Source organism: Lampetra fluviatilis, chromosome 5 (genome assembly GCF_964198595.1).
Source record: "Lampetra fluviatilis chromosome 5, kcLamFluv1.1, whole genome shotgun sequence".
In the NCBI taxonomy this organism is placed as follows: Eukaryota; Metazoa; Chordata; class Hyperoartia; order Petromyzontiformes; family Petromyzontidae; genus Lampetra; species Lampetra fluviatilis.
The window spans coordinates 3,429,152-3,455,094 of NC_136279.1; the positions used below are offsets into that span (position 1 = coordinate 3,429,152).

At 45.6% G+C, this 25,943-nt stretch overlaps 1 protein-coding gene across 10 annotated transcripts in view; it reads left to right on the forward strand.

Moving 5' to 3' along the window:
* Positions 1–25,943, forward strand: part of LOC144932429 (protein phosphatase 1 regulatory subunit 12A-like) — a 105,957-nt gene that overhangs the window by 60,441 nt on the left and 19,573 nt on the right. For 4 of the 10 annotated variants that reach the window (XM_078856471.1, XM_078856478.1, XM_078856474.1 and 1 more), the window contains 7 exons: positions 1,699–1,890; positions 3,251–3,439; positions 7,244–7,334; positions 8,574–8,756; positions 10,984–11,149; positions 11,993–12,120; positions 17,231–17,323. In XM_078856471.1, coding sequence (XP_078712597.1) covers positions 1,699–1,890; positions 3,251–3,439; positions 7,244–7,334; positions 8,574–8,756; positions 10,984–11,149; positions 11,993–12,120; positions 17,231–17,323 — 1,042 coding nt within the window. The remainder of the gene's footprint in view (positions 1–1,698; positions 1,891–3,250; positions 3,440–7,243; positions 7,335–8,573; positions 8,757–10,983; positions 11,150–11,992; positions 12,121–17,230; positions 17,324–25,943) is intronic. The other 6 variants (XM_078856473.1, XM_078856475.1, XM_078856472.1 and 3 more) reach the window with 5 other exon arrangements.

Sequence of the window (25,943 nt, forward strand, 5' to 3'; positions counted from 1 at the left end):
TCTAACTAATCGTAACAATGATGAAGTAGGTGACTAATCACACACCGAAGAATCAAGGGAATGATCCAAGAGGTGAAACCCGCCGAAGAGAACTCTGCATGCCCTACGGTTGCTCCGTGCTGCAGGCTCGACTGCTTCCTTACTACGTGGCAAATGGCAAAGAGGTTCTTTAGTATCGCTGTGCTCAAGTATCGTGCTGGCATGCGGGATGGGAGAGGGGGGGGCAGTGTGTGTGGCGGGTGGGGGGTGAGCATGAATGCCGTCCTTCCCTCTATGCCAAGGTTGTTCCCCTTTTCCGCTCAAACGCCCCGCCCAAGGCAACCGCGCCCCCCCCCGTACCTGCAGTCCGCTAAGGCTGGGGGGGTGGGCAGGGCTTGTGTGAAGTGACCGCGGATATTACGCGCGTCCATGATGAGGGTGTGACGTGATGCAAAAAAAAAGTGGTGACCAACAAACGTAATTTCTTTCACCTCTTGTTTCAAGCTGTCAAATCAATTTGATCTACTCATAACCGGGTGAGAGTGCATAGAGACAAAAAAGCCTCTTTTGTAAAGGATGGCCTGGGGTAAAATACAAACACAAAAATAATTGCAATGGCAAAAAATGTCACGGTCATTATGCAGAAACACAAAACAACCAAGTAAGCGTCATCATCAACCGGTCAGGTGGCTCAGTAATGGAGTGAGTGGTTCATAATCAAAAGGTGAATATCCTGGTTAGGGGTTTGACGCAGCCCATCATCCTTCCAGGGTCGATAAATGAGTACCGCTTTGTGGCAAAGTTAAACAGTGGTTGTCCTGTGGATAGACTTGCCTCCGCCATCGGAATGTGGAATTTCCATCACTGCCTCGGTGTTCTTTTGAGCAAGAAATGACTTCGACTTTTTGAACCCTTGTAAATAATCAAAACTATGGTTTGATTACATAAATTCCCAGAATTTTTTCTTTTAGGGATACGGGTGTAAATCCAGTTTCAGCTGCTAGGCAGTGGAGACCTGATCTCAATTTTGAAGGAATAAGCTAGTTGTTTATCTCTTCAATAGGTCATCCATATTTAATTTCCATTACACCTTTGAGTCTTCAAAATGAAATTGCATTTGAGAATTTTAATGACTTCTCGCTGAATATGTAATTGACGTTGGTAGCCTTAACCCTGACCCTAACACCGAGTAAGAAGTCAATTTTATACCTAATTCGGTCTTGGCTATTGTCATTGATCAGAAGTCATTGTAAAGCACTCCCATTGCTCCATCTTTATCTTGCTGGCTGGCTCCAGATGCCACCTCTAATTTTTCCAAAAATAGTTTTTACCCGTATTAAATCGGACGTGGATGGGGAAACAATCGGCAAAGGTTCCTGCAATCGATCACAACTCCCGAGGAGATTGTGATTACCATATAGCTCATCTCATTTTGGCTCCCCATCACTTTTTTGCATCACGGCGCATTGTTACATTTTGCAGCACAGGTATAAAATCCCCGCTGCTGTATCCATCCAGGAGAGGACTGCTGCATGCCTTGTACCTTCGCCTCCTCGCTCCTTCATGACTTCATCCCCTGGGATGCTGCCGGTCCCTCTCCTTTCTCCAGATCGTCGCACTTGCTCTCTCAATGTTCCTTCATCTCCAATACCTGTATGTTTACATTTGTAATCTCCCTTTTTTTCTCCTCCCTGTCTTTCTGCCGACGCCGTCATTTAGCAGCCCCAACGGGAGGCACGGTGGAGAGGTCTCTTCTTCTGACTCTTCCTCAGGCCTCTCGCCCTCCTCACCCCCTCCGGTCCTCTCCACCTCCACGTCCACCACTCCTGTGCCCACAGTCCGTGTCTCGGACGACGTTATGAACGTTACTAGCACTGCCCCAGTCTCTGCCGTAGCCCCCTCAGTGGGCAGGTAAGACCCTGTGGGTGGGTGGCTTTGTGGGTACAAGCCCTCCGCTTTGCCATCGTGCCTGTCCTGCGTGTGCCTTGCTTGTCCCCCCCCCTGCTTGCTTGCTCTCTGCTGTGCGCTTTTGGAAACGAGAACAAACGCAGGTCGGCTCCCTTAACTCATGGTTTCTCTAACTCCAGTTCTAGCAACCAGCTCGGCACAGCTGAGCACTTGGAGAACACATTTTCCAGGCATGGTAGCGCACACCTGTCGTAACACTTCGGAGGCAGGGTTGGTGGATTGTTGAGATTTTTAGGTACCACGAGTCGCCAACCTGATACCAGTAGGTGATGTCTGCTGTCTGAATTTTGAAACGTTATTTCCTATTGGTAAGGGGCCTTTTTCCCAGGCACTTTGGTTTCCACCTGGACATATAAATGCTCCATAACCAATTGGCCCAACATGCTCAGCAGATAGCCGTTCTGGTTAGGTGGGCTTAGTTATGACCCTTTACTGGCTATATAAAGGATTTCAATTATTAACATTGTACTTGAGTGTGTGCGCCATGTTCTAATCCTAATTTATATTTGCATAGAGAAGTGTGGCTATAGTGGAAGAGTGTGCCGAGGCAGGGTGCAAGGAATGCAGTTGGAGAAATTGCACTCTAACTTGTGTGCATGTCGTCTGCGGACATTCTCTGTCCTCCGTGTTCCGGTCTCCTGCGCTCTCCTAACTTCTTTTGGGACATCTGGCGAGGCTTACCAGTCCTTGTTCTCTGGTACAATTAGACTCCCATGGACATTTACCAAATTCTCCCCCTCCCCCCTTTTTTTTTCTCTTGCGGAGAAACAACCCCCAAATGGGTTTGCGCTTTGTACGTAAGGAACTCGGCTATCCAAATTGTATGACTTTTTTTTTCTCACCTCTTAGGTAGTGCATTATATGACTCATTCCAAAGTTAGACCCAAACGAGCACTCATTCCATTCTCTTGTGCGACCCTGTTATTATAGTATCAGTAGGTGTTGCGTTGAATTGAAAAGTGGCCAGATGACACAATCTTTTAGAGTGAGCGACTCGCATTCGGAAGGTTACGAATTCAAATGCCTGTTGGTGGATCCATTCAGTCCATCGTCACCGCTGGTCATCTTACACGTTGACTAGCCCCCAACATAGGCGGGTTCAAATTAAATCACTGGACCAATTAAACAAAATAAAAATGAGCACCACCTCGTGCTCGTTTGAACTAGAGGAAGCACCTTGACTTCGTAAAAATTCGATTTATTGTTTTTTTAATGGAAAAGAATGTTGCCATAAAGTCAGCCCCCCGCGCCCCCTGGCCCCGGCCAATGCTGGAGAATCCCGTCTTGTTGCTCCACTTCGCAGTAGCTCGGCCATCTTTCGCTCTCGGGTCGAGGAGGCCCCCGAACGGGGCAGCAGGGAGGGCATCGGTGGCGGCAGTGGTGGCACCGTGCCCGCCGTCACCGTGACGGTCCCGCCCACGGTGTCGGGAGGCTCGGCCCCGTCCCTGGAGAGCGGGGCGGCCCTGTCCGGGGAGAACAGAGAGCGACGCAGGTGTGTGTGCTTGCGTGAGTGTACGTGTAAGCGAGTGCGTGAGTGTGTGTGTGTGTGTGACTGAGTGGGTGCAAGGGGGCGCTTGAAGGTGGAATTTAGCAAAACCGCTGTATTTGTAGATGGGCAAACAATTTTTGAGGAAGCGTTCACCGTTCGCTTCTCAGTCGGATAAGTTCCCAAAATCGAGAACGTGGATCGTCATTAACTCTCACGGAGATGGAGTCCATAACGGTCAACGTTCACTTTCATTGGGACTGGTTTTGGTAATCAAATTTGCGTGTCTATTAATCTGTTTGTGCTTCACAATTCTAATAACACTAACCGTAACACTAACCATTGGGTTCTTTGCAGAAAATGTATACTTTATAAAAACTGATTTGAAATGTGGAATTTACTGAAAGCTGTTATTCATCGCAATGAAAGTTAATTGAGATATTTTTGCAAAAGTCAAAATGTTGCGGTTGTGCTAAGTTGTTGCCTTGTTGTGACCCCCTGCACTCGTTTAACCTTAGAACCACTCACCCATCCCACCTGCCATTCCCTTCCTGCCTCACCATACCCACCCATTTACCATGAAGCTGCAATCTAGACCAGAGGTGTTTATCCTGTGGCCAGCGGCCATTTGTGTAAACTGAAGGTGTATTTTATTCCCCCCCCCCCCCCATCGGTGTTGGTATACGCATGGATGAGCGTTGACATGTCGCGTATTCCCCTATCCATGTCTTTCCCCCATGGGACCTGCTCATCCTTCATGCATTCAGCCACATACCGACTCCCAGTCATTCTAGTGAGTTTATCACTCGTAATAAAGAGCTTTTTTGTAGGATTATAAGCTGCTACATTTTTCACATCCAACCACAAAATTCGACAGGTTCACAGTTCCATTGATTTTTTTTTATCAGTTACCCTCATACTTGGAAAATCTTTCGAAGTATCAATTGCTAAATTAGAAACACAATTATATTTATGGCCATTACCTTTATGAGTAGTTCATTTGAGCATTATAAGTCCGTTAGCCTTACAACTTTAGTGTCCCATTCTTAAGTCTGACACTACAAGTGGGTCAAAACAGGATTGTCGGTGTATGGTTCAACACACTTCGAGTGCTCCGCCCTCTTGGTTAATTGCCTAAAAGGACCTACTTTGTCGTTTCATAACTAGTTTGGTTATCTTTAAGTGACCTTTCACCACTCCCGTGTGACCCCTGCCATACAACTATAGGGGAGGCCACATTGTCCATCCATTAAAGTTTAACTCTGTACATACGGACATGGATTTGGCAGACCTGTTACTCGCCAATACCAATTCATCTGGGTGCTAAGCCTGATTGTGAGGCCTGTAGAACTTGAAGAGTTTTTTTTTTTATACCAGGCTGGCAGTTAACATCATGAACCAATGTGAGTTGATCTGACCTGGCCTCATGGAACTGCTTCAGGCAATTCTGATTCCCCCAAAATGCGAAATACTCTTGAAGGCATTGGCAGACTACTTATTAAAAACATATTGCAAGTAAGTCTTTTCTAGAGACAATTATGAAATAAACTATGTATTGTGGGAGTGGGCCAAACTCGCAATGAAACAACTATAAAATACGTTTCTGGCCTCTAAGTAAAGATGGCCAAACAGATGTGCACACTCTGTAAGAGCAGATTTTGCAGGTTTTGTGTTGACCCTGCAATAGTCGCGGAGTCTACTAGAAGGAACAAAGCGATCGTAAGGTGTGGTTGCATCGGCGACATTTGCCGTGATGACCTCTGGACATTAATCTTTGAATGGAAAGCCCAACGTAAGTCCATCCTTCTTCGTGGACGTCACTGATGACACCTAGTCGAACTCCCCTCTGGTTTGTCTTCACTCGTGTTCCAGTCAGGAGTCTGTGCCTGTTTTAAACGATGTCCACTTCCCTAGTGTCCTTAACAAGTGGACATGTTTAGAATGTGCTCCCTCATGTAAATGCAGCTATAGAAGTATTCGTCAGTGGTTTTCTCATGGGTTTTAAAAACAGAGCACTTAACTGACCTCACTTTGGTTTTGTACTTAATTTGCAAAATTCTAGCTCTGCCAAATAAGTATATTTGTTTGACTGCCACGCAATGAACATTTTTCATTGTAGCAGGGTCTGTGGGAAAGTGTCGGATGGGAGATTGCAGAAACGTTTCTGTGAAATCTCATCCTCCCGACCATTCTATAACACATGGGTGATGCTCTACTCACCGAGAGTTCCAAAGTTATTCTAAATCTTAATGCAGATGGCAATAGGGGAAAATCCACTTAAAAATAATATATTTAGTCTGTAATTCAATCCAGATGTAATCCAATGATAAATAACTCGTATCTCTTTGGTACATGCCTAGGCTGTGTCCTGGAGTTGCCAACATGATATTGAGGCTTAATTTGTAACTTGGAAATCAAGTCAAGCTCTCTAGTGACGTCACTGCATTTACGCAAATACGTTTTATACCATTGACTTCAGAGTTACACGACTAGCGCTCCACATAACGACTCCATTCAATTGAACTAAGTGATCTTCTTTCTTCCGTATACGTATCACTTTTGATGTCGGATTTTCTTCCTGTGCCGATGCACCACGGAATCTCCCTTGGAAACTAGCTGGGTGACTGCTCTTTACGGGATTTTCCACGTAACAAGTCATTGAATTTGATTCTTTCTCATTGATGAAACTTCAAAGCCGTGTTTGACAACATGGTGTGACCCATTGCCTAAGTATGTCTCTTCGGTAAGAAAGCTCTCGTGTTTATTGGTTCGCGTCTTACCTGAATCACGAGAGGTGCAAATTTATATTGTGTCGAATATCCCATTTATGCTCCTGTATTTGAGACTTGAAGGATACGGGACCGCTGGCCAAAACGATTTTGACACCTCTGGCCTAGATTAGCCGTCAGTTTTCCGTGTTACGGTCGTAATGGTTGCTGCTTGTGTCGCTTTGTTTGCTGAGCGAGCCAGTTTGTGCTTGTTGTGGATTGTGTTTCTTACGCTTGGCATTAAATGTGCGTGTTGCATCCCCCCCCCCATGAGTGAACTCTCTACCCCGTTAATTATGATTTTTTTTTCCTTCTAAAAAAGAAATGTTTAATATTTAAATGAGCATCTTGCAGTCGCCAAAATGTAAGCGTGAAATGTGTTTGGTTATTCTTGAACATCCGTTTCCCTTGGTTGGGGGGGGGGTTTCTTGAGCCGTTGGAGAAACCAAATAAGGTGGCGTTGGCAGAAGCTTGAGCTGCTGGTAACAACTCCACTGCGGTGTTCTACAGCCCGCTCAACAGATTCGTTGTCTAGCATTGGCTGGAGTTGGCTTTCCAGGAGCCTCTAACCGCAATAAATGCCACCATATTTGGTTTGTTCTCTCTGCTAGAAAAATCTCTGCCATAAACCAATACCGGCATTTAAGGGTGCGACGGACTCAACAGTCCCATTATTGTGGCGTTAGATAATGACAACAATTACCGTTTGAGTGGTTAAACATCTTAATTTGTCACGTTCGGGATTAATTGTTTTTTCTAATTGCACAATTAGAGCATTGATAATCTGTTTATTTTCAAACATGTTTGGCTTTAAGTCTCTGCAATTATTTTGATTATCTCGTTTGAGATCCCCTAATCCTCTTAAGACATTCCGCATTCTCAAAACACGTTACTTTATGCGAATTGCTACTTTCGATAAACTGTGTACGGTGCTACACTTGAGCGACCCACAAGGCTCGTGCGAACAAAGTCTCGTCCACCCTCAACCCCTCTTGGCTGACTTACGAAGATACACAGAGCGAGCGTGCGATATCGGTCGCAGGTCATACCTCACGCCCGTACGCGACGAGGAGTCGGAGTCGCAGAGGAAGGCCAGGTCCAGGCAGGCCCGACAAACGCGTAGGTCGACCCAGGTGAGACTTTGCGTGAGCGATGAATGTTCACACGTCCTGGCTGGCATCCATAGGACGATGGTGTGCAATGACATCCAATTGTTTGTCCACAGGGAAGGGCAAGCGAAAGTCACTTTACCCCATCATGGGTGTTGATGTACGTTGATGGAAATTCTGCCCACGACAAAGTCTGTTGAGCCTACAGTATTATCGATTTCAAATATGAGCATGAGCTGGCTCTCGCCTGCAATGGAGATCCTGAGCTAGCAACGGAGTTCTACATCACTGTGATGTGGTCAATATCTCTCTGTGGGCATTGCCTCGTCGGACACCGTTTTACAAAATGAACAGAAAAGTTTGCACGGTACCGTGGATAGGAGAAAAATGCGTCGGTATATGTAATTATTACCACGTGGTGAATGCAGCCAGTTTCTCCGATCCTGCAGTGCTACAACTTGGTGACGGTGGAAGTGCCACCCATGTAGCTGCTTGTAGGCAGCTAAGGAAAAAAAAGGCCCAAATAGGAAATAAACTCGCCTGTGATGTCAGCCGGTGCAAAATTTTGCTGTTAACGTTTGTCAGTGCTGCTTAAAGAGGGCAAACGTTGCCCCCCAGCTGCCTCGCTTGGTATCGCAATCCATCTCCAAACTATTTGCCTGTTTTGGTGTCCAGGAGACTCACGGGGCTCATGACGAGAGTGCCAGAGGACCAAGTACAGGATACTGACACTGGTCAGAGGGCTTGACTCGCAATCAGTTGGGACACAACTCAACTCAGTCCGCCACCTGTTTTGGGTTGATACAATGAGTCACACTTGCTGAAATATCAGCAGTGGTTGTGATCATGCAGATAATAGCCGCCATTATAGATGTGGCATTTCCGCTGTTGATTCAGTGAAACCAGCAGAGATGAATTACCACTCCATTGCTTGTGTGAGCATGTAAATACATTGGCTTTGATTTGAAAAATGGTTTCGGTTGAGTTTTTTTGTAAATGAATCCATGGTGTAGCATTGGTGATTGAGACGCCCTGCAGACGAGACTCGGGAGAATATGAAACTGTATAAAGTTAGCCTTTAATACAATTCTACTGCAATACATTGACCCATAATGCCTATCGGTTAATGCCATTTCAATTCGACGATGAAACCAAAAACTCGTGTTTATTTAAATTTTATTTCACCACCCATGGCAACGAAGCAACAATTTTTTTTCTCCCCCCTTTGTGTCTCTTTTCTCCCTCTCCCACGCCGTCGGGCAGGGCGTCACCCTGACAGACCTTCAAGAGGCTGAGAAGATCCGACGCTATGGCTCGGACAAGCGCGGGGGCCGCGAGCAGCCCGAGGAGAAGGAGTCTGCGGAGAGACTCGACGACAAGAAGGACACGGAGTCACGGGAGGCGTCGGACGCGCGGGGGCGGCCCTCCCGCACCTACGGCAGCGACGTGAGCTGGGCACTCCCCCCCCACCCCCCCGCGCCGCCCCATGCCGCTCTGCACTGAACCCCCGCACCACCTTGCCATTGCCCCACTCCGTCCACTAATGGCATCATCTGCAATTCCTTTCTAGTCTGGCGCTCTACCACACAATTCCTGTGTTCTCACCATCATAATAATTCATAATTTTCTTTATGCTACAATAATGCTCAAATTAACAGAGCATTGAATGCCAAACCAAGACCGAACAACAATATTGCTGAAAGTGATCAGATTATAAAAACAATTAAAATACCATATATCTCGGGAGTTACTGACAAATTAGTCCGTGTTTTGCAAAAGCAAAACATTAAAGTGAGATTTGGTACGGTACACAAAATAAATAGTGTCTTGTACTAAAGATGAATTACCAAAGTTATCAACAGAAGGTGTATATTGGATCAATTGCTTATGCGGTAAATGCTTTATTGGACAGACGGGACATAACATGATCATAAGACTAAAAGAACACCAAAGGGATGTTAAATTATTTCAAACACAACTGTCAGTAGTGGCAGAGCATGCTTGCCAACAAGGACATTCAATTGATTTGATACCGTTGAAGTGTTACGCAAAACTAATTTTTTCTGGCCAAGACTAATTAGATACAAATAATTCCAATCGCTGTGATAGCTACAGACTCAGCGCAGCCTGGAAACGTATTATTAAGTAATTCACAATACATTGCAATTCCTTATAGAGGAGTCACATGCTAAGTGGCTGATTACTGTTCTATTACATTATTGCAATACCCCCCCCCCACCTCCGCCTCTGATCTCGAAACCTAATGGGGTTCAACAATGAAGACGTCATCCTGCACTATTTAAAACCGGAAGCAAATTGCCCGAAGATGCTGGATGTAATTACCAGCGAAACGTCGTACTCAAATTCTAAAAGTTGTGGATTCACGCTTCAAACACACCGGTGGGCTGAAGAAGTGACTAATTGGTATTTTGTTAACGTGACACATTTTTGACTGATTGGCCATGTCGGGTGGTGGAGGGTTGCGACACGTAATGCTGGTCGCGAAAGCCTGCTACGTTTTAAACTTCTCACCATCACCACCCTGTGAATCCACTTGGACCCTTGGTGCCCTACCATGCCACGCAATGGGCCCTCTATATCGGCCTATGCCATCCAGTGTGTTGTCCTATATCACCCTGTGACCCCAAATACCAGCCTCATGTCAGTCACCTAATGCTGCATAATCAGTGCTGCCCCATAACAGGCTGTGTTGTCCCATACCATCCATGTGCCTCCCTATGCCACCCTACATCACTTGGCGCCACTCCCCCACGTTGCCTTGCACCAACCCTGCGCCACAAATGTCACTTATGCTCACTTGAATGAACAAACGTTGCAGAAAACTGTTAAATGTTCTATTTCTTAATCAACCACCAAGGTGCAGCAGATGGCAGTGCGGCAAAATCCATGCTTTTACCATGCTTCTATGCTCACACATCTATGCTCCCCACCTTCCTCAACCCGCAGTGACCAGTGTAGTGAAGTATGGTCCAATACACCCCATGACCCGCGGAGGGTGGGGGGGGCTTCATCCAGCACACATTAACAAAAGGGCTGTACATGTACAAGCACATTACATTTGATGGCCTTTCACTTTAATAGTGCTCTATTAAACCAGCCACCATTCAATATGGTATGCATTTAATCGAGGTTTTGGGGGGATAATGGGTTAAATTGCCGTGGCAGAAATGTGGATAACTTGTTTTATTTATGTGGAATGTTTTTAAAATTGTAACTGAAGTGTCAATGTTTTCATTTTTTTGCTGTCGCCGTATTTCTGCAGTGTTCATGGGGTTATAGTTGGTTGGAATATAATTGGCAGACCAATGAACATAATCTTGCGTGGTGCTGCAGTGCTCAACGATCAGAAAAACATCCGCGATTTCAAATTCCAGTTTGGGGATCGACTCTGCTCATCATTCTTCTGTGATTGGCAACATCAGTATCATATGGTTGTAAGTTCACAGTGGCCATCCAATAAGAATTGTAGAATGTGGATTTCCACCGTTTCCTTCAGGCCCCCGACAGATGAGCGCCACACCTCGCTCATTTGAGCTGGAATACGCCGCGGCTTAACCCAAACGAACACGAAATCTGCGCGCAATTCATCTCGACGATCGACTCGTGTTATTTTTTTTTTTCTCCCTCCCCCCTTCCCCTTTTGCCTCGTCAGACGCAGGACGGTGCCTACCAGAGGTTGCGCCCTTCGGCGTCGCTGGCGCCGGCGGGCGGGGGGTCACCGGTGGGGAGGGCGGGCGGCGGAGGGAGCACGGGGTCGGGTCTCGGCGGCATTGGTTCGACCCGTGTGCCCACGGTCACCGTCGTGGAGCCAGAGAGGGGTAATGGTGGCACCGCGGGCGGCAGGGAAGGGGGGCACCGTATTTGCTATGCATTTCGCACATCCGATTAGCACGGTTGCCTACGTACGGTGCGAAATAAGTTCTGCATAACACATGCGTGCGGTTGAATGTCATTGTTTCGCGTGTTGCGCAGCAGTAATCTTATTGCGTTGTACGTATTTATATATTTTGGGTGGAGTAGTGGTACAATGGTTAGCGCGCTACGCTTTTCACCCAGCAACCTGAGTTCGATTCCTGGCCATGGCCTAAGATCAGTTTGCGAGTGATGTCAGAACCAGTCCTGCACCCCCTCCTCCCCCAGTACAGATGTATAGAAAACATGTTGAGCATCTGTCTTGAATGGTACGTCTGTTCCTATTAAAATGATATCATATTTATCTCATATCTATCGTAACGTTGCGAGTTACATTCCTGATTGGGGTTAAAATAATCCCTTCAGTCTTCTGGGATCAATAAAATAAGTCCTGCTTGGAGGGAAGTCAGAAGTGGTACCCCTGTGAATAAACCTGCCCCCACCATAGCAATGTGGAGTTTATTCTGCTGGCAATCGGTTTCTGAACTTGAGATGAGTTGCCTCCCCAAATTATTTTGTTTGGGGAAATTGCTGTGAATTCGCCTGTGAAAATATTTTACGAAAGGGGTCCTTGCTCATGCAGTCAAGGTTTCTGTCCGCAAAAGGAAGCCTCCTTGGCGTTTCTTCACGTCTGTTAACAATCACTGCCCCTATTGCTTCCCCAAGTAGTGACATTGGACGGTTTCACAATTCCGTTGCCTTGTCACCGTGGAACTGCGAGTGACCGCGCGGTCGCTGCTGTGCCACAGGAGATTCGGGCGAGGAGGACAGCCAGACGGAGGGAGACAAGGGCAAGAACAAGTTGTCGGTGGTGCGGGATCGGCGCCGCCCACGGGAGAAGCGCAGGTCCACCGGCGTGTCCTTCATGAGCCCCGACGTGAGTGTGTGACTACTTGATGCCTCTCTCTGTCTCGCTCGCTCTCTTAAGTCACTCGCTCACAAACAAATCGCCCACTCACTCGTCGCTCACTCGCTCACAAATCGGTCATTCACTCGCATCGGTCGCTTGCTAACAAATCATTCACTCGCATCACGCGCATCACTCGCTTACTATTCACTCACTCATTTGCTCGGTAACTAATAAGTCTATGTACCATGGATAGCCTTTATAAGGGGAACCAAACAGCTGGTCACATCCACAGTGGCCCTCTGCTCGGCGTTGTCCCGAAGAGCTTACGTGCGCCATTAGTGCGCATTCGTGGTGGAGGTAGCTGCTGCCCATCTCAAGTCTCCTGTTGTGTGGGACTACCTCGCGTTGACCGTTTACACTGCCGACTAACTCCCCCTGGGCAAGTGCAGACTTGACACCTTTCTTTTCCCCTCTGCCTAAGACACTCAGTAACTTTTAAAATCCAGCGTATTCCTTGTTATTGTCGCTTATCAAACTAGTCTTCCCTTGCCAATCCATACCCCCCTACTCTCACAGAATACCCAGTTTCTTTGTACAACAACAACAATAATAATGAATTCTCCCCTTTCACAAATATCGCCCACCTTTATAAGGCCTCTCGATACGCATTCTCCCTTGATTTTAGATGCGCTTACACCGGTATGCTTATAAATCCACATTGTGTTGCATTTATCACGATCGACCAGGGGGGGGGGGGGTATGAGTCATGCGTTGGCAGGCGGAAGGCAGCCCCCGTCACTGCATTGGGCCGAGAAATGGGAAAATCGCCACCCGTTTTGTGCCAATTCAGTTGGTTCCTTTTAAATGCCGCAATGCACTTGGATGAATCAACATCCAGTTTCTGCAAGGCTTCTTGGGAAGCGGTAATCCCATAGTCATGAAACAAAGGTAGCAGTATGAATTTAACTGAAGAAATAAACTATAAAACGTGTCTTTAATAAAAATAAATGTTCTTTAACAATGACACCCAATATTCTTTGGGTCTTTCGGTAAAGTCATGTAGATAGAAAAATAATTTACAAAAAAATATCACGACGTTTGGATCGCAACACAAGCAATCGTCATCAGGTGAAAAAATGTAGCGGGATAGCTGCGGAGGCAGAACATTTTATTTTTTTATTTTTCTATTTACGTGGCTTTACCTGAAGACCCAAAGAATATGAATTCCTACAGTCACGAAAGCCAAGACTTAATGACACATATATATGAAATTAAAGTGAACAGCAACTGGTTGAAATTAAAGGTTACTGGAGATGTGGTTGTTCATTATTTACGGAGGTTCTTTAACACACGAACGGGAAAATTCTTAAGAAAATAGGCCAATAATGCCTCTGCCGACTCTACTTTATCATTATTTTCAGAAATAATTGCCCTGCCCGCGTGGATTTTGTGCGACTAAATGATTCAATTAATAAACTGCAAGTTGCGTTTCTTTATTTTGATAAGTGATATTGGGAAACATTGGTCCAAAAGACCCATGCACTTATGGGGTTAATATAACTATGCTTTGATGGTTTAACGGGATTACATGCGTTACCCGCTTGTTTAGATTTTTATTTTATTCCAATCATCATGAGACTATCCAAACTAATATGATGACGGTTTTAAATTGTATATCATGCGCCTGTTAATAAGGGGATTTTCATTTGTACTCATGCATGCATTGAAACATTTCCCATGTATTTTCTAGAAGTTGCAAATGGATAGCATTTTGTCTGCTAGAATCTTTGAAGGTGGTTCTTCTTGGGCTAGCTTTTTTGCCCGTCCAAGGACGGGAGTATATTGCAGTAAATCTGAAATATTTAATCGAAAAATTGTTCAGCTCATGATTATTAATGAGGGGGGGGGGTTGCCCCATGAGAAGTGACGTCACCCGCCAATGGTTATTGGGGAGGGGTGCGGCATGTGGAGTGACGTCACCCACCAATGGTTATTGGGGAGGGGTGCGGAATGTGGAGTGCGCGATCTTCTTGTGCGTTAGTGTAAATTTCCACGCGGGCATGAATATTAATGAGGGGGGGGGGGGGGCCTCTTTTGCAGTGACGTCACGCACGGATGTTGCGCTATGCTGCGTAGATTTATTTTTTACCGTCACTTTCTGTAAAGAAATTTCATATTTGAAGTGACTTTGCGTAGTAAATTATTTAATTCAGCTCTACTTTCCTCTGCGGTCGTGTAAAAATCCACCAACTCATGAATATTAATGACGGGGGTGGGCCGAATGTGGAGTGACGTCACGTGGGGGGGGAGCCTCATGTGGAGTGACATCACGCGCCGGGACGGACAGATAACTGCTATAATTGGAACCCACGAGCCTCTTTTTAGCAGCTGTTTGGCCATGCGAACAGAAGCTGGGTCTAGTGGCCACATTGCCCTCATGGTAATTTCTGCATAACAATAAGAGAAAGTCCAGGAGCATTGTAACATGGACCGGGAAATAACAGGCACAGCTTCTCTGAGCTACTTCAAACTTTTTTTTTTCAATCAAATAAATCTGAAAGGGTAATAGAAGTTACAAGGATCTTTGATGTGCATTTCAAACGACTGTTAGCTGTTGCCACACTCTTTCACTCGCCATCATACGGAGAGGCAATGAAACATGAAATGCCTGGCTTTGAGCGAGGGATAGAGCTGTCCTCATATCTGTTAGCCACCCTGCTCCACGATGTTCACCAGCGAAAGTTCCACATTTGCATGGTGGAGGTCAGTCTCTTCCTCACAGCAACCGCTGTTAACGTCACGCAAAAATGTACTCATTTTTTCGATCCTGGAGATGTGATGTCCTGCGTTGACCCTTGACTGAGATCTGAACACGCAGCCTTTCAATTGTTGTCAAGTGCCTACGAGTACAGTGCCAGCCAGCCGCATAACAAAAAAATAACAAGCATAAAGGACGTTTAAATTGTTACAAGGGAATGTGCGTGCAGTTGAGCAGACTTTTGTAATCATGCAAACCCCTTTCACACAAGGCTGCTCTTTGTTAGTGGTAAACAGGCTGCAGCCAGTTATGTAAAATTGTTAAGGAGTATATTGTACACATCCCGTGGTAAGAATTGAATTAATGAGGTGACCCAGTGGCTTGTTCTGTTCATAATTGCTGTGTCAGTGCTACTGAGCCAGTCCTGCTGGCACCCACTGGCTCAAATTCAGGCAACCGCAAATGATTTAACCAGAGACCCCCCCCTCCCCAGTGTAGGGTAGTATGATATTCGAAGGGCTTTCTCGTAATCTTCAAAGTTGGTCAACTCCATGCAAGATGATCATGTAAATATAGTTTTTGTCCGCACCAGTACCAAATTGCATAATTGTAATAGTAATAATTGTATTCGTATAGTAGCACTTGTAAGCATTCAGAAGCATCTCGAGATGTTGTACAAGGAAATCATGAATACATAAACAGGAATATAAATTATTAAACATAATCAAGCCAACAAAAATCGGCTTTGGCAGATTGAGCGGCATTGCGCGACACGCCGTGGCACAAGCCGCGTTGCCACCACCGTAACTCCACGCAGGCGGGGGGGGGGTGGGGGGGGAATTATAACTTGACGTGGAATGACTTAAGCAACAACGCCGATGATCATGATCAATGCAACGCAAGGAAAAACATGGATGGTGATCTATGTGGCGATGGAAGTGCAGCTTGTTGCTAAAAATTAAAGGATAACATTATCAGGAAGTAACCATTCGGTAACTAGTCATTGTACTATAATGTTTCGGTCATTCTGGTTCCAATGAAATTGCACTTGTCCATATTTTTTTTTTATCCAATTAGTTTGGCCATATATTTTTTATCCAATTAGTAGCTTGTGTACTCGCATACATACGCATGCGCATTTAACAAAGCCATGATCTGTCCACTGTGGATGAAGGCCTCACCATGCTGTCGCCACTCCTCAAGCGTCACCTGACACAAAATCCGTTGATTTCTGTGAAAATCTCATCACTCCCCATCTCCGCGGTGCTAACATTCCTGTTGGACCCATTGCTTCGTTCAGCTGCCACTCCGCCGTTAGTTTGATCGCCCAGCGTCACGCCTGCCGTTTACTTAGGTCGTCCAAAATGTGTTAATTTGCTCAGACACCAAGTGGCATTTGCTCGATGTCTTTGGTCATGCCCAGGCACATGCCGTCTCGTTCCAGCAGCGGGTTTTTGTCCCATGATGACATGCCTCCCTCTGCTGGGCACGCTCTGTACTGATGGGTGCAAGGTGCCCCCCCCCCCCATCTTCTTGTAAATCACGTTGCGCCGTGCCGAGCGACCGTTAAGCCCACGCAGTGATTTAATGTGAGCGGTTCTCTTAGATTGCCTCTGCAATGAAGGCGCTCCATTATCGCGGCGCTAATGAACGTAATTGGCTTTCGTGATTGTTTTAACCTTTACGTGCCGCTCGGCGCGTTGAACGGCACATTTTCGCGTCGAAAGCGCCAAAGTCGGTGATGCACACCATTCCCTTTTGGACGTTCTGAGGCAGTCAACTCTGATGCTGTTGAAGTGGTGGAAATTCCACGTTCCTGTGACTGGGCCATAGTTGATTTTAGATTTGCTCTGTTGACCCAAGTGCTATTCACTTTTTTGACAATAGAGGGATGATATTCTGAGTTTACCCTGAACCGGCATTTAAACTCATGTTAATTGTTCGTTGAGAATGTGTCATAATGCCACCCAGCAAGAGTATTGCAAGATGTGTATCTTTGTAATTTTTCGTTCTTAGAGGAATTGGAGATGTTTGAAAAATGGGTCTCGGTGACCTTCAGAAGTCTACTGAAGAGTGACATTCACTGTTTGAAATCGGTTATTTGAAAAATAAAAGTGTATGCATGAACATTAAAATTTAAAGGTGGCGGCAATGCCCTCTGAGACCCCTGGCATCGCAATTTTAAACCAATCGGTGAATTAACATTTAGTTTTCATGATCAATGTTGTCTGCATTGTAGCAAAAAAGTGGTGTTCATTTTACCGTCCCCTGAAAAGATGAAAATGCAGATAGGCCTATTTATTTATTGTGTGTTTGTTGTCTGCATGTGTGCATCTGTGTGTAATTCTCTCTGTATCTGTGTGTGGGCTGTTGCTTCAGTCTCAGAGCGACGAAAATGACCACGATCTGTCGGATGAAGAAGAAGAAGAGAGTGAAGAGGTGGAAAAGGAAGTGAAAGAGGTGCGTCCAAAGGTGCTAGCACGTTCCCCTGAACACACTTCACACTCATTATTCCTCTACTTACGTTGCTCCACAGTTCCCGCCGATGTCTTCAAAGTGCTGCCACTGTTGCGCCTACCACAGTGATGGTACTTCGTTTTATCAGCACCGGAGATATGATGTGCTTAGCTCTGAGCAGGTCTTAGAGGGTCAGCTGTGTTGCAGTCGAAACGTCGTGATCATTTTATTGTTTAATATTTTTATTATTTTATTATTTCCCTTCTACGTGACTTTGCCGAAAGAACCAAGAATATGCTTGTGTAACTAAGATATGGACTGTACAACATCTATACCGTCATAGGATGCCCATGAAATCGAGGCTAGCACCTCCATTGGGAACCTTCCTGCTGAAATAAATAAATGCAATCTATCTTTGGGGATTGAGTTATCACTTGGAAGGCCTCGCAACACCAGGCGCATAGGTCTGCCACTCGGACGTCACGAGCAACCATTTGACTTGTCAAATCTCAAGTGATTCATTGAGATATGCGTCCGAGTTAAGTACGTAATTGCCTCTGCCCGTGGTTCAAACTCGAGTGCCAGCGTACCCATTTAAAAGTCTGGCACTCAAGAGGCCCCAATGATTAACTTTCGCCTTGCCAATAATCCAATTTGTTAAGGTGAAAGAGCCTATCGCGAGACGTTCGTGTATTCTGTGTTCGGCGCGAGCGCCAGACTGGGTCTTGCGTCCCACATTCAAAACAGGGGTGTAAACTTTTAATGTCTGGGATTGCCACCGCCGCTGGTGTTTACGCCCGGTAGCAGAGTCGATCGTCGTGTTTATGAAGCCAAGTCTGAAATTACTTTCACGGTTTTAAATGAAACGGGCACAAAGCCTACTCTTCTGCCCTCCCTGCCCCTCGGCATTAAATGGACCGTGCTTCTCAGCGTGCAGTCTTTAAGCGATGCAGGAAAGGCACATCCCTGTGTTGGTGTAGGGATGCAAAGCCCAGTCTGGCATGATGACACAAGGAACCAGGGTCGTCCTTGCAAAAGAGGGAATGTTGTTTCATTAGTCTCAATGGGTTTTTCGTTGTTCATCTCGTGGTGAAATCAAGGGTGCGCGCGTACGTACGCGACTGTGTTAATAGGGGTGGTGGCAGCGTGCGACTGCTGTAAGATTGGCGAGTGAGCGGGCACAGTGCGCGAATGGCTCGTGCCATGGCACCAATCTCGATGCGTGGGGCGAGCTCACGTGCATTACTCTGCTGCAGTGTCAAGGTTGCCAAAATGCAAGGTGACTGAATGAGTTGCCCAGCGATACTTAACCTCGGAACATTTCACTCGTCAGAGCCATCCTGTACAAAATTTTAAGTAGTTTTCAAAATGTTTCAATGCTCAAATGTAGTTGGAACGGCCTTCTTATTTGTTCTGGTTCTCAACCAGTGGTCAAAATGCTTTCTGCCTATAATTGGGGGAAAAATCTCTCTGTTGAACTGCCACTATTGACTTACAAGTAGTCCTAATTTTTCAACCCCAAAGCGATGATAATTGACCATCTGAAGATAATTTTAACTTACAAACGTACCATTTGTGGGTTGCGTGCTCTAATTATCGTTCCACGGGTCCAGATATATTGCTAAATTCTCCTAATTGTAATTGACCTGCGGTTGGTCAGAAAAAGCCTCAATCGGGTCTCAAGATTATTTTAGGAGTGACCCTGCTTGAGATGTTTATTCAGTTCCTCGTGAGACGAAACTGGAAGGGAAAAAAACCTGCACATGAATGGCTAACTCTGAAAAACCCTCATGCTCACAGATAGGCCTGGTTTGTGTCATGATTAGTACTCACAATCTGAAGGTTTTGAGTTCACATCTTTTCAGCAGACGTGATCATTTCCCTGCGGGTCAACAGAGGGTGGGGGGGGGGAAACTCTTTGTGAGAGGTTGACGGTGATCATTCTGTGCATAGATTGGCCCCTGTCGTAACAATGTGGACATTTTCACAACCATCTTAAAGTGGTTTCGAGTTGAACACCTACGCAGTGCTATTTGTTGCATAGAGAATTGTTGAATAGACAGATCAGCTGCCTACTTGTACTCTGTCTACTTCCCATCATGTTGGGAAACCTCCAGAGGCATTTGTCATTAACATACAAACCACTGCTTACCAGATCATGACATTTACACCCAGTTCATTTCATATAATCGCTTGCATTTGTATTGACTTTGATGACAGATGTGATGTATTTATTTTCTGTAATTTTCGAGGGAAAGGTGTAGCTGTTGCGCAAGTCCCTGAGCTCAGAAGTATGGTAAAAGAAAATCCCGGTCACCCACGGTTGGCTACGTGCGGCGTGAAAGAAGTTCAACATACGTACGCACATGGCATTGGACTGCCTTGAGCAATGGATTGACCAAGGGGCTGTGAATGATTATTTTTTATTTTTAGCAAAAAGGATTTGCTCTGTCCCACTATGGTTTGATGTAAAGTTAAACCAGATGTGAGACGACACTGCCTCAGATTTACTGCCATATTTGGTGTTTTTTGCCCAGCACTCCTGTTTGGTCAGAGATTTTCGTCTTAATTATATTTCATCTTATTTAAAGACACGCGCAATGTGTATCAATGCCGTTCCCATGATTGGGCATTATTATCACAGTGGTCGTTGACGGTGAGCTGCATTATCTTTCTGTATAATTCCATCTTCCTAAATCTCTGCCGGGTTTCAGCCGTGTCGCAGGTTCGTTAGCTAGAACCTCGGCGCTAGGGAGTTTCTCGTTTTTTTCAGCAGCGTGTTAGGCACGAAGACTGGACACCCCCGCAGCCTTAAGATTCGTTTTTTAGAAACTCAATGGGATGACCGTTATAAGGCATGAGACTATACACCGGTGGAGCAGTTGTCAGGAGGAAGTGAGTGTGTCGGTAATGGACGACTCTGTGTGTTTGGTTATGAATGTGTGTAATGTGTCGGGAGTTTTGAGAAGTAGGTCAAGTGAGATGTCTTGCTTTAGGAGGGCAGGTTTTTTTGATGGACTATATAAAAACGCTTGGGAGGAATAAAATCATAACTTAAGTATAAAGATAGCGGTGCCTGGGTCCGGGAGTATTTATCTGCATTATTGTGTTGGTCAAAGAGCTGGACTGATAAAACAACTACAAAGGACGCTTTTGGTCTTTTACGTACACGTGCATGCAGAGATTGCTCGAAATTCAATGCAGGATATGATTCGAAATGGTACGTGGCAGGAATTGTAGATTTAGTGAGGAAAGGTTGGTTGCCATCGATGGGACGTGTGTGTGCAGCATGCAGAAGCAAAGGCTAAAGAGACGGGCATTGGTGTGTGCATTCAGAGGGTGTCACATATAGGGGTAAACTTATAGCTAGATGGTGGCATACTGTCGATGTGGTCCTTGTAGCTCAAGCAGTTGTGACCTTCATCAGTTGTGGGATCTGGTTGAACAACTTAATTGCAACATGTGGTGGCATTAGCGGCATTGTGTTTGAATTTTTGTTTTTACCTTGGCCAATGCTTGTACGATGGTGTGAAGCATCATTGTGACGGATCACTGGTGAGGATCGCGTATTCACGTTGGCATCCGATAGCTTTTAATGAAGTACCATGCGTAACCACATTTGTCTTCTTAGTTCCGATGTTTTGACTGCTAATTCTAAGCAATGCATTGCAGGCTTGGTACATGCCGTACTGAGTTCAGCCCTGCCCTTAGGAGAGAATGATGCAGAGGGTGCATTGTTTACAGTCTACGATTCGGCCGTCCCAACAGCAGAAAAGGCTCTTGGTGCCTCATCCTGTGTAGAGGAGTGATCTCTCGCCGAGGCGAGGCAGCATGCTTGGGTCTCATTCTAGACAACCCCATCCAAATGCAAATCCTGATGTTGCCGTTTCCTGATGGCTTGCATCCATTAATTGTTTAATTTTCCACGCACCGATAACATTTAAAAAAATTAAAACTACTCTGAATCGTAGCATCTGTGCAACAGTTCCACGGGCCACTCCCACGACCTTGCATGTACCACTAGTTGTCCGTGAACCACGAGTTGGGAACTAATGTTTTAAGCGGAGTTGGTGATTCGAATGTCACTGCTGCCAGGTGGTTACAAAAGTCTGTTGGATAGTGGACATAGAAACACCGCGACTGGAGATGGCAATAAAAATAGTCTGATGTGACGACTTGCCAAAAGAAAGGACATTTAAAAGTGTCGGTGTCATTTAAAGACCGATTGTGAAACTTGCCTACGATCAGTTCATAACATTTTTGCCATAAGCCCCGTGGATATCACAGGAAGAAATTTTTAAGTGAAAACACGCTACCGTGTATTATATTTATCTATAGACTGAGTTTAATTAGTTGGGAAGTAATTACCCAGGCCAAGAGGGATCACTGGAGGAGAACCACGCCCATAGCTCATCTCGCCAATTTTGACGAATTTTTGCAAAACTGGTTTTACCCAACCAGTTTTGATGACCACATGGCCCATGAGCTTCAATTTTAGATCAACTCATCCACCCAGGCCCTATATGGAGTGAGATCTCGCCGTACAAACATTTTGCAACGGTATTGTATTTGTTTTAAATATAAAAAGCTCTCCTGCAACTATAGTTACTTAATAAAAATCTCTATAGGCTGACTTGTTTGCAATAATATTGAATGTATTTTAATACTTTTTAAGCTGCCTGTCACTTTGGGAACGTTATCGCCTGTGAAAAGCTACTTGTTTCCCTGCCCACCCAACAATGTTTCCAACTCGTGGCCATGCAGCTGTGAGATTTGGAAGACACGTGGTGGAACCGTGGTGAAGCTGTGACATTCACGTTGCTCACCCCGTAGAGCTTAGGAGTCTGCATGGCTCTGCAGGGCTTGGCAGGGTGAAATTAATACTTCTTGATGCAGTTGCAAACCTGTTTTGCTGACCGCATGGAGCTGTCAAGACTCAAGACGGCTCGGGCTATTTTCCATTTAGATCTTAAGTACGTGTGCAATTTGGCACAAAGTAACACAAAACAATATAATATTTTCTGTGTGTAGCGTAGCTCTGCAGTATTTGTAGCTTTGTTGCTGGGACACGTCTTTTTTTTTCCAGCTGACTGTTGAATTTTTTGTCAATCATTTTTATTATTTTCGTAAAAGTCAAATTCGTAATTGCTGATCGCACTGTTGACACGCTCGCTTGTGTGCAATTTTCCTTGGGGTTTGGCAAGAAACCATTCCACGCTGCGGATAGGGTTTCTCTTACAGTCTACCATCGCATGACGTCTGTTAGCTTGCTTTAGCTCTTTACTCTGGAGGCTTCTCGCTTTTGTCGCGAGCATTTTTGAGGGTGTGTGCTCTGCGTGTGTAGGCGTTGGCGGTGGTGTGGCGATTTGGGGCCCAGTCCCAACAAGGCGCAGCTCTTTGATCAGGAAATAGGTGTGCGCAGTGTCGTGGCGTCGGTCTGCTGTTGTGTCGTGTGTCTCATCGTGTGAGCTCCAAGCGCCATGAGGAGCATCTTTCACAGGTGACTGACTGCTCGTAGTATCCAAGTTGCACGCTGGCAGTGCCCTTTCGTAAAAGATTGCCACACACACCCGATTGAAGAAACTCAAGCGTGTCTCGTATCGTAGACGAGTAATGCTGAAGTTATTTTGTTATGTTGCTGTGTCTCGGTAAAGTTCTTAAATGTGAGCCTTGTTTACAGTATGAGGAACATGCCGCCCTTTGTGATAGTTTGCGTGTTGTGGCCTAGGCCTTGTGGAGGTGTTCAATTGCTGTTTGTTTCTCTGCTTGTCACTGTTTGTATATATATGGATAGTGTGGTGAGGTCGGAGTGCGCGACTCGTAATCAGAAGGTCAATTCCCACACCGGCTACAAGAGCCTGTCATTCCTCAGGGCTCGAGTAAATGAGTTACGTTTTTTGGAAGTCAGCAATGACTTTCATTTGGATAAGCTGACCTCTGGCATCAATGTGGAATTTCCCCCACTGGCTCAGAACCGCCGGTGGAAATGACTGCTCCTGAATGACTCCTTCGAATTTCTTTATTGGATGCCAACCCTTTTTGAGCTGTGTATGCGAACATACACTGTGTAAAGGGAATACTTTACACCGGAGAATGTATGCCGCCTTTCGAGATTGGGCCCTTGGCATCCCCCCCCACCGCTGCGCCCCCCCCCCCCACTGTCTAGCTTCCTAGGCTGCAGATGGCGCTGCTGAGCTATTGACTTTAAGGAAGACTAAAAGATGAAGCCACCGACTTAAATATTTTGAAATAACTTGTAATTTTCCACTACAGGGAGAAACCATAAAGGATAATCCAGAAGAAAATTAATGTGTCGTGTCTAAGAGAAGAATGCCTTTAGAAAGATACCTTGGTTTTTAAAATATATATACACAGTCAATTCAGAGTGTCTCCTGCTCAAACAAACATTGGGCTGATGATCATCTCTGTAGACAAATGTTTAAAATCCCACGTTCATACGGCACAGGCCGGTATCTCTTCTGGATGACAGCTGTTGACGTAGAATGATATTCATCGACCCTGGAGGAGATGATATGTTGAGTCAACCCCGAGCCGAACTTTTGAGTTTCTGGTTGTGACGTGAGCACTCCATGTACATTCCGCCCCTGCCACCGGAGTGACGCAATCATTGAATACGTGTACCCTACTTGAAAGGGTATAAATGACCTATTAAGGTAAATATATGTACACAGCTACTATATTACATGCTCGCCTGCACACGCGTTGTGTGTGGGCCCGTGCCAAAACGTGCATAAGTGCCTGCGTGATGTAAAAATAAATATATCTGTGAACTCTACTGCAGTGTCCTTCAGAGGTGTGTGCAGGATGCACTTCAGGGATGGATTGTTCTTTTTCAGAGCCATCATTGTCTTGTGTATTGCTCTGTGTGATGAAGGTGCTTATTCTCGGTAAAGTGCGGCTTCAGCAACCTTTATAAGATGGTTTACAGTTATCAGGGTGGGGACCCAAGCGTGGCTAGAAGGGGTTACTTCCGTTGCTTGTAAAATGCGACTACAGTAAACGTCTGTGCTTATACCGAGTTAATTTGATAGTGAACAGAATCCCCCGGGAATGTTTCGCAAAGCGGAGAGAGCTTTGATGCTACCATTGCAACTGCCTTGTTTAGTTTTAAGTCCAAGCACAAGCAGAGGTTTTGTTGGCAGGCATCGTTACATGGTTGCTGCTGAATGCTGGCGTGCGTTCGGTGTGTGCAGTTAAAAGTTTAGGATTTGTTTGCTTGTAAGTCAATTAAGGTGCTCTGGTAGAAAGTATGGAATACATCAACTGGATTTTTTTTTCAGATCGTTAAAGCTACTGATTACAGCTGGATGTGATCTGTTTTCTCTCTCCAAAGGGTGGTATATTTCAAGCAATTTTGGATAGAATGGTTAATTTTATTTGCAAAACGTACCCTATAATCTCCTTTTCAGAAATTCATTGCAACGGTCTCAAAATGTCTAAAGGAATGTAGTTGATAAAAGTAAATGATGTAAGAATTGAATGAAACTAAATACATTTATTTTATCCAGGAGAGCCTCACCTAGTCTCTCTAGACTGTATTTTTTCAGGAGGGTTTTACATTGGAGTCTTTGTCCAGTTCGTGAATGGAAACCCACACATACCAATCCATTAATTCCCCTTTTTATAACCAGACGAGGGCCTGATGAGACCAAGTCTAAGTATTCGGCAACCTGCTCATGCAGAGTAAAACTCTCAAACAAGTACACGGACACTGCAGAAACCCACTTGCTCTACTGCCATCGGCTCGCCATGTCGCAGTCCAGCCGCAACGGAGTTGTAATAGGCTTGCGCTGTCGCGCCTAACCGTGTTGAATTATTCGGTTTATTGTCGGTGGCTTTTCGCAGCAATGGTTGCGAACATTAGAAACCCGTCCAGCCTTGCGGGGTTGCAGTGGGGTGGGGGAGCGGTGGAGGAGATGAGGTGTTGGTATGCTCGTGAAGAACTTGAGAGTGATTTAAATGAGGATTTGTTTTACAAGCAGTGACGGCACTGAAATCTGGCGATAGGAAAGTGCTTCAATCAAAACTGTTCACTCAGCAGAAACATTTAAGTACTTTTTGAGTAAAAAGCCCATGACATTTTTTTATCAGAAAGATGATAATAATAAAGGGTCTTGAAAATAAACTTTTGCATTAATGTAAATCCGGCAGATTACGACTCACTTCTCCGCCGTAATTGACTGTAATCCTGAAGCTGACATCACATTATTGTAGTTGAAATAGCCGTGCTGAATTGCACTCCAAAAGTTAGACGCTCGCTCCTTGCGGCATTAGCGAAAGGCCATGCCCAGGCAAGCCGGACGCGTGGGGCACGCACGCAACCTAAACTGAAAATTTCCAGCTGAATCCGTGGCTCTTTCAGCCCCCCCCCCCGCATTGTCATGGGGCTTATCGGAGAGAGGCCCTGTGAAGTGCTGGGCCATGACACGTTTTGTCGCGCTTAATTGCTCCGTTGGCAACTACCACCAACAACCATCACGATCACCATCACCACCACCACACACCACATGGGCCGCCACTCCCCCGCATTAGGTAATGGCTGCTTCATGTCTCGGGCATTGTTCTTGCCGCCCTTTGCCTTAAATGGCCAGAGGCGCCGTCACGGAGCACAATG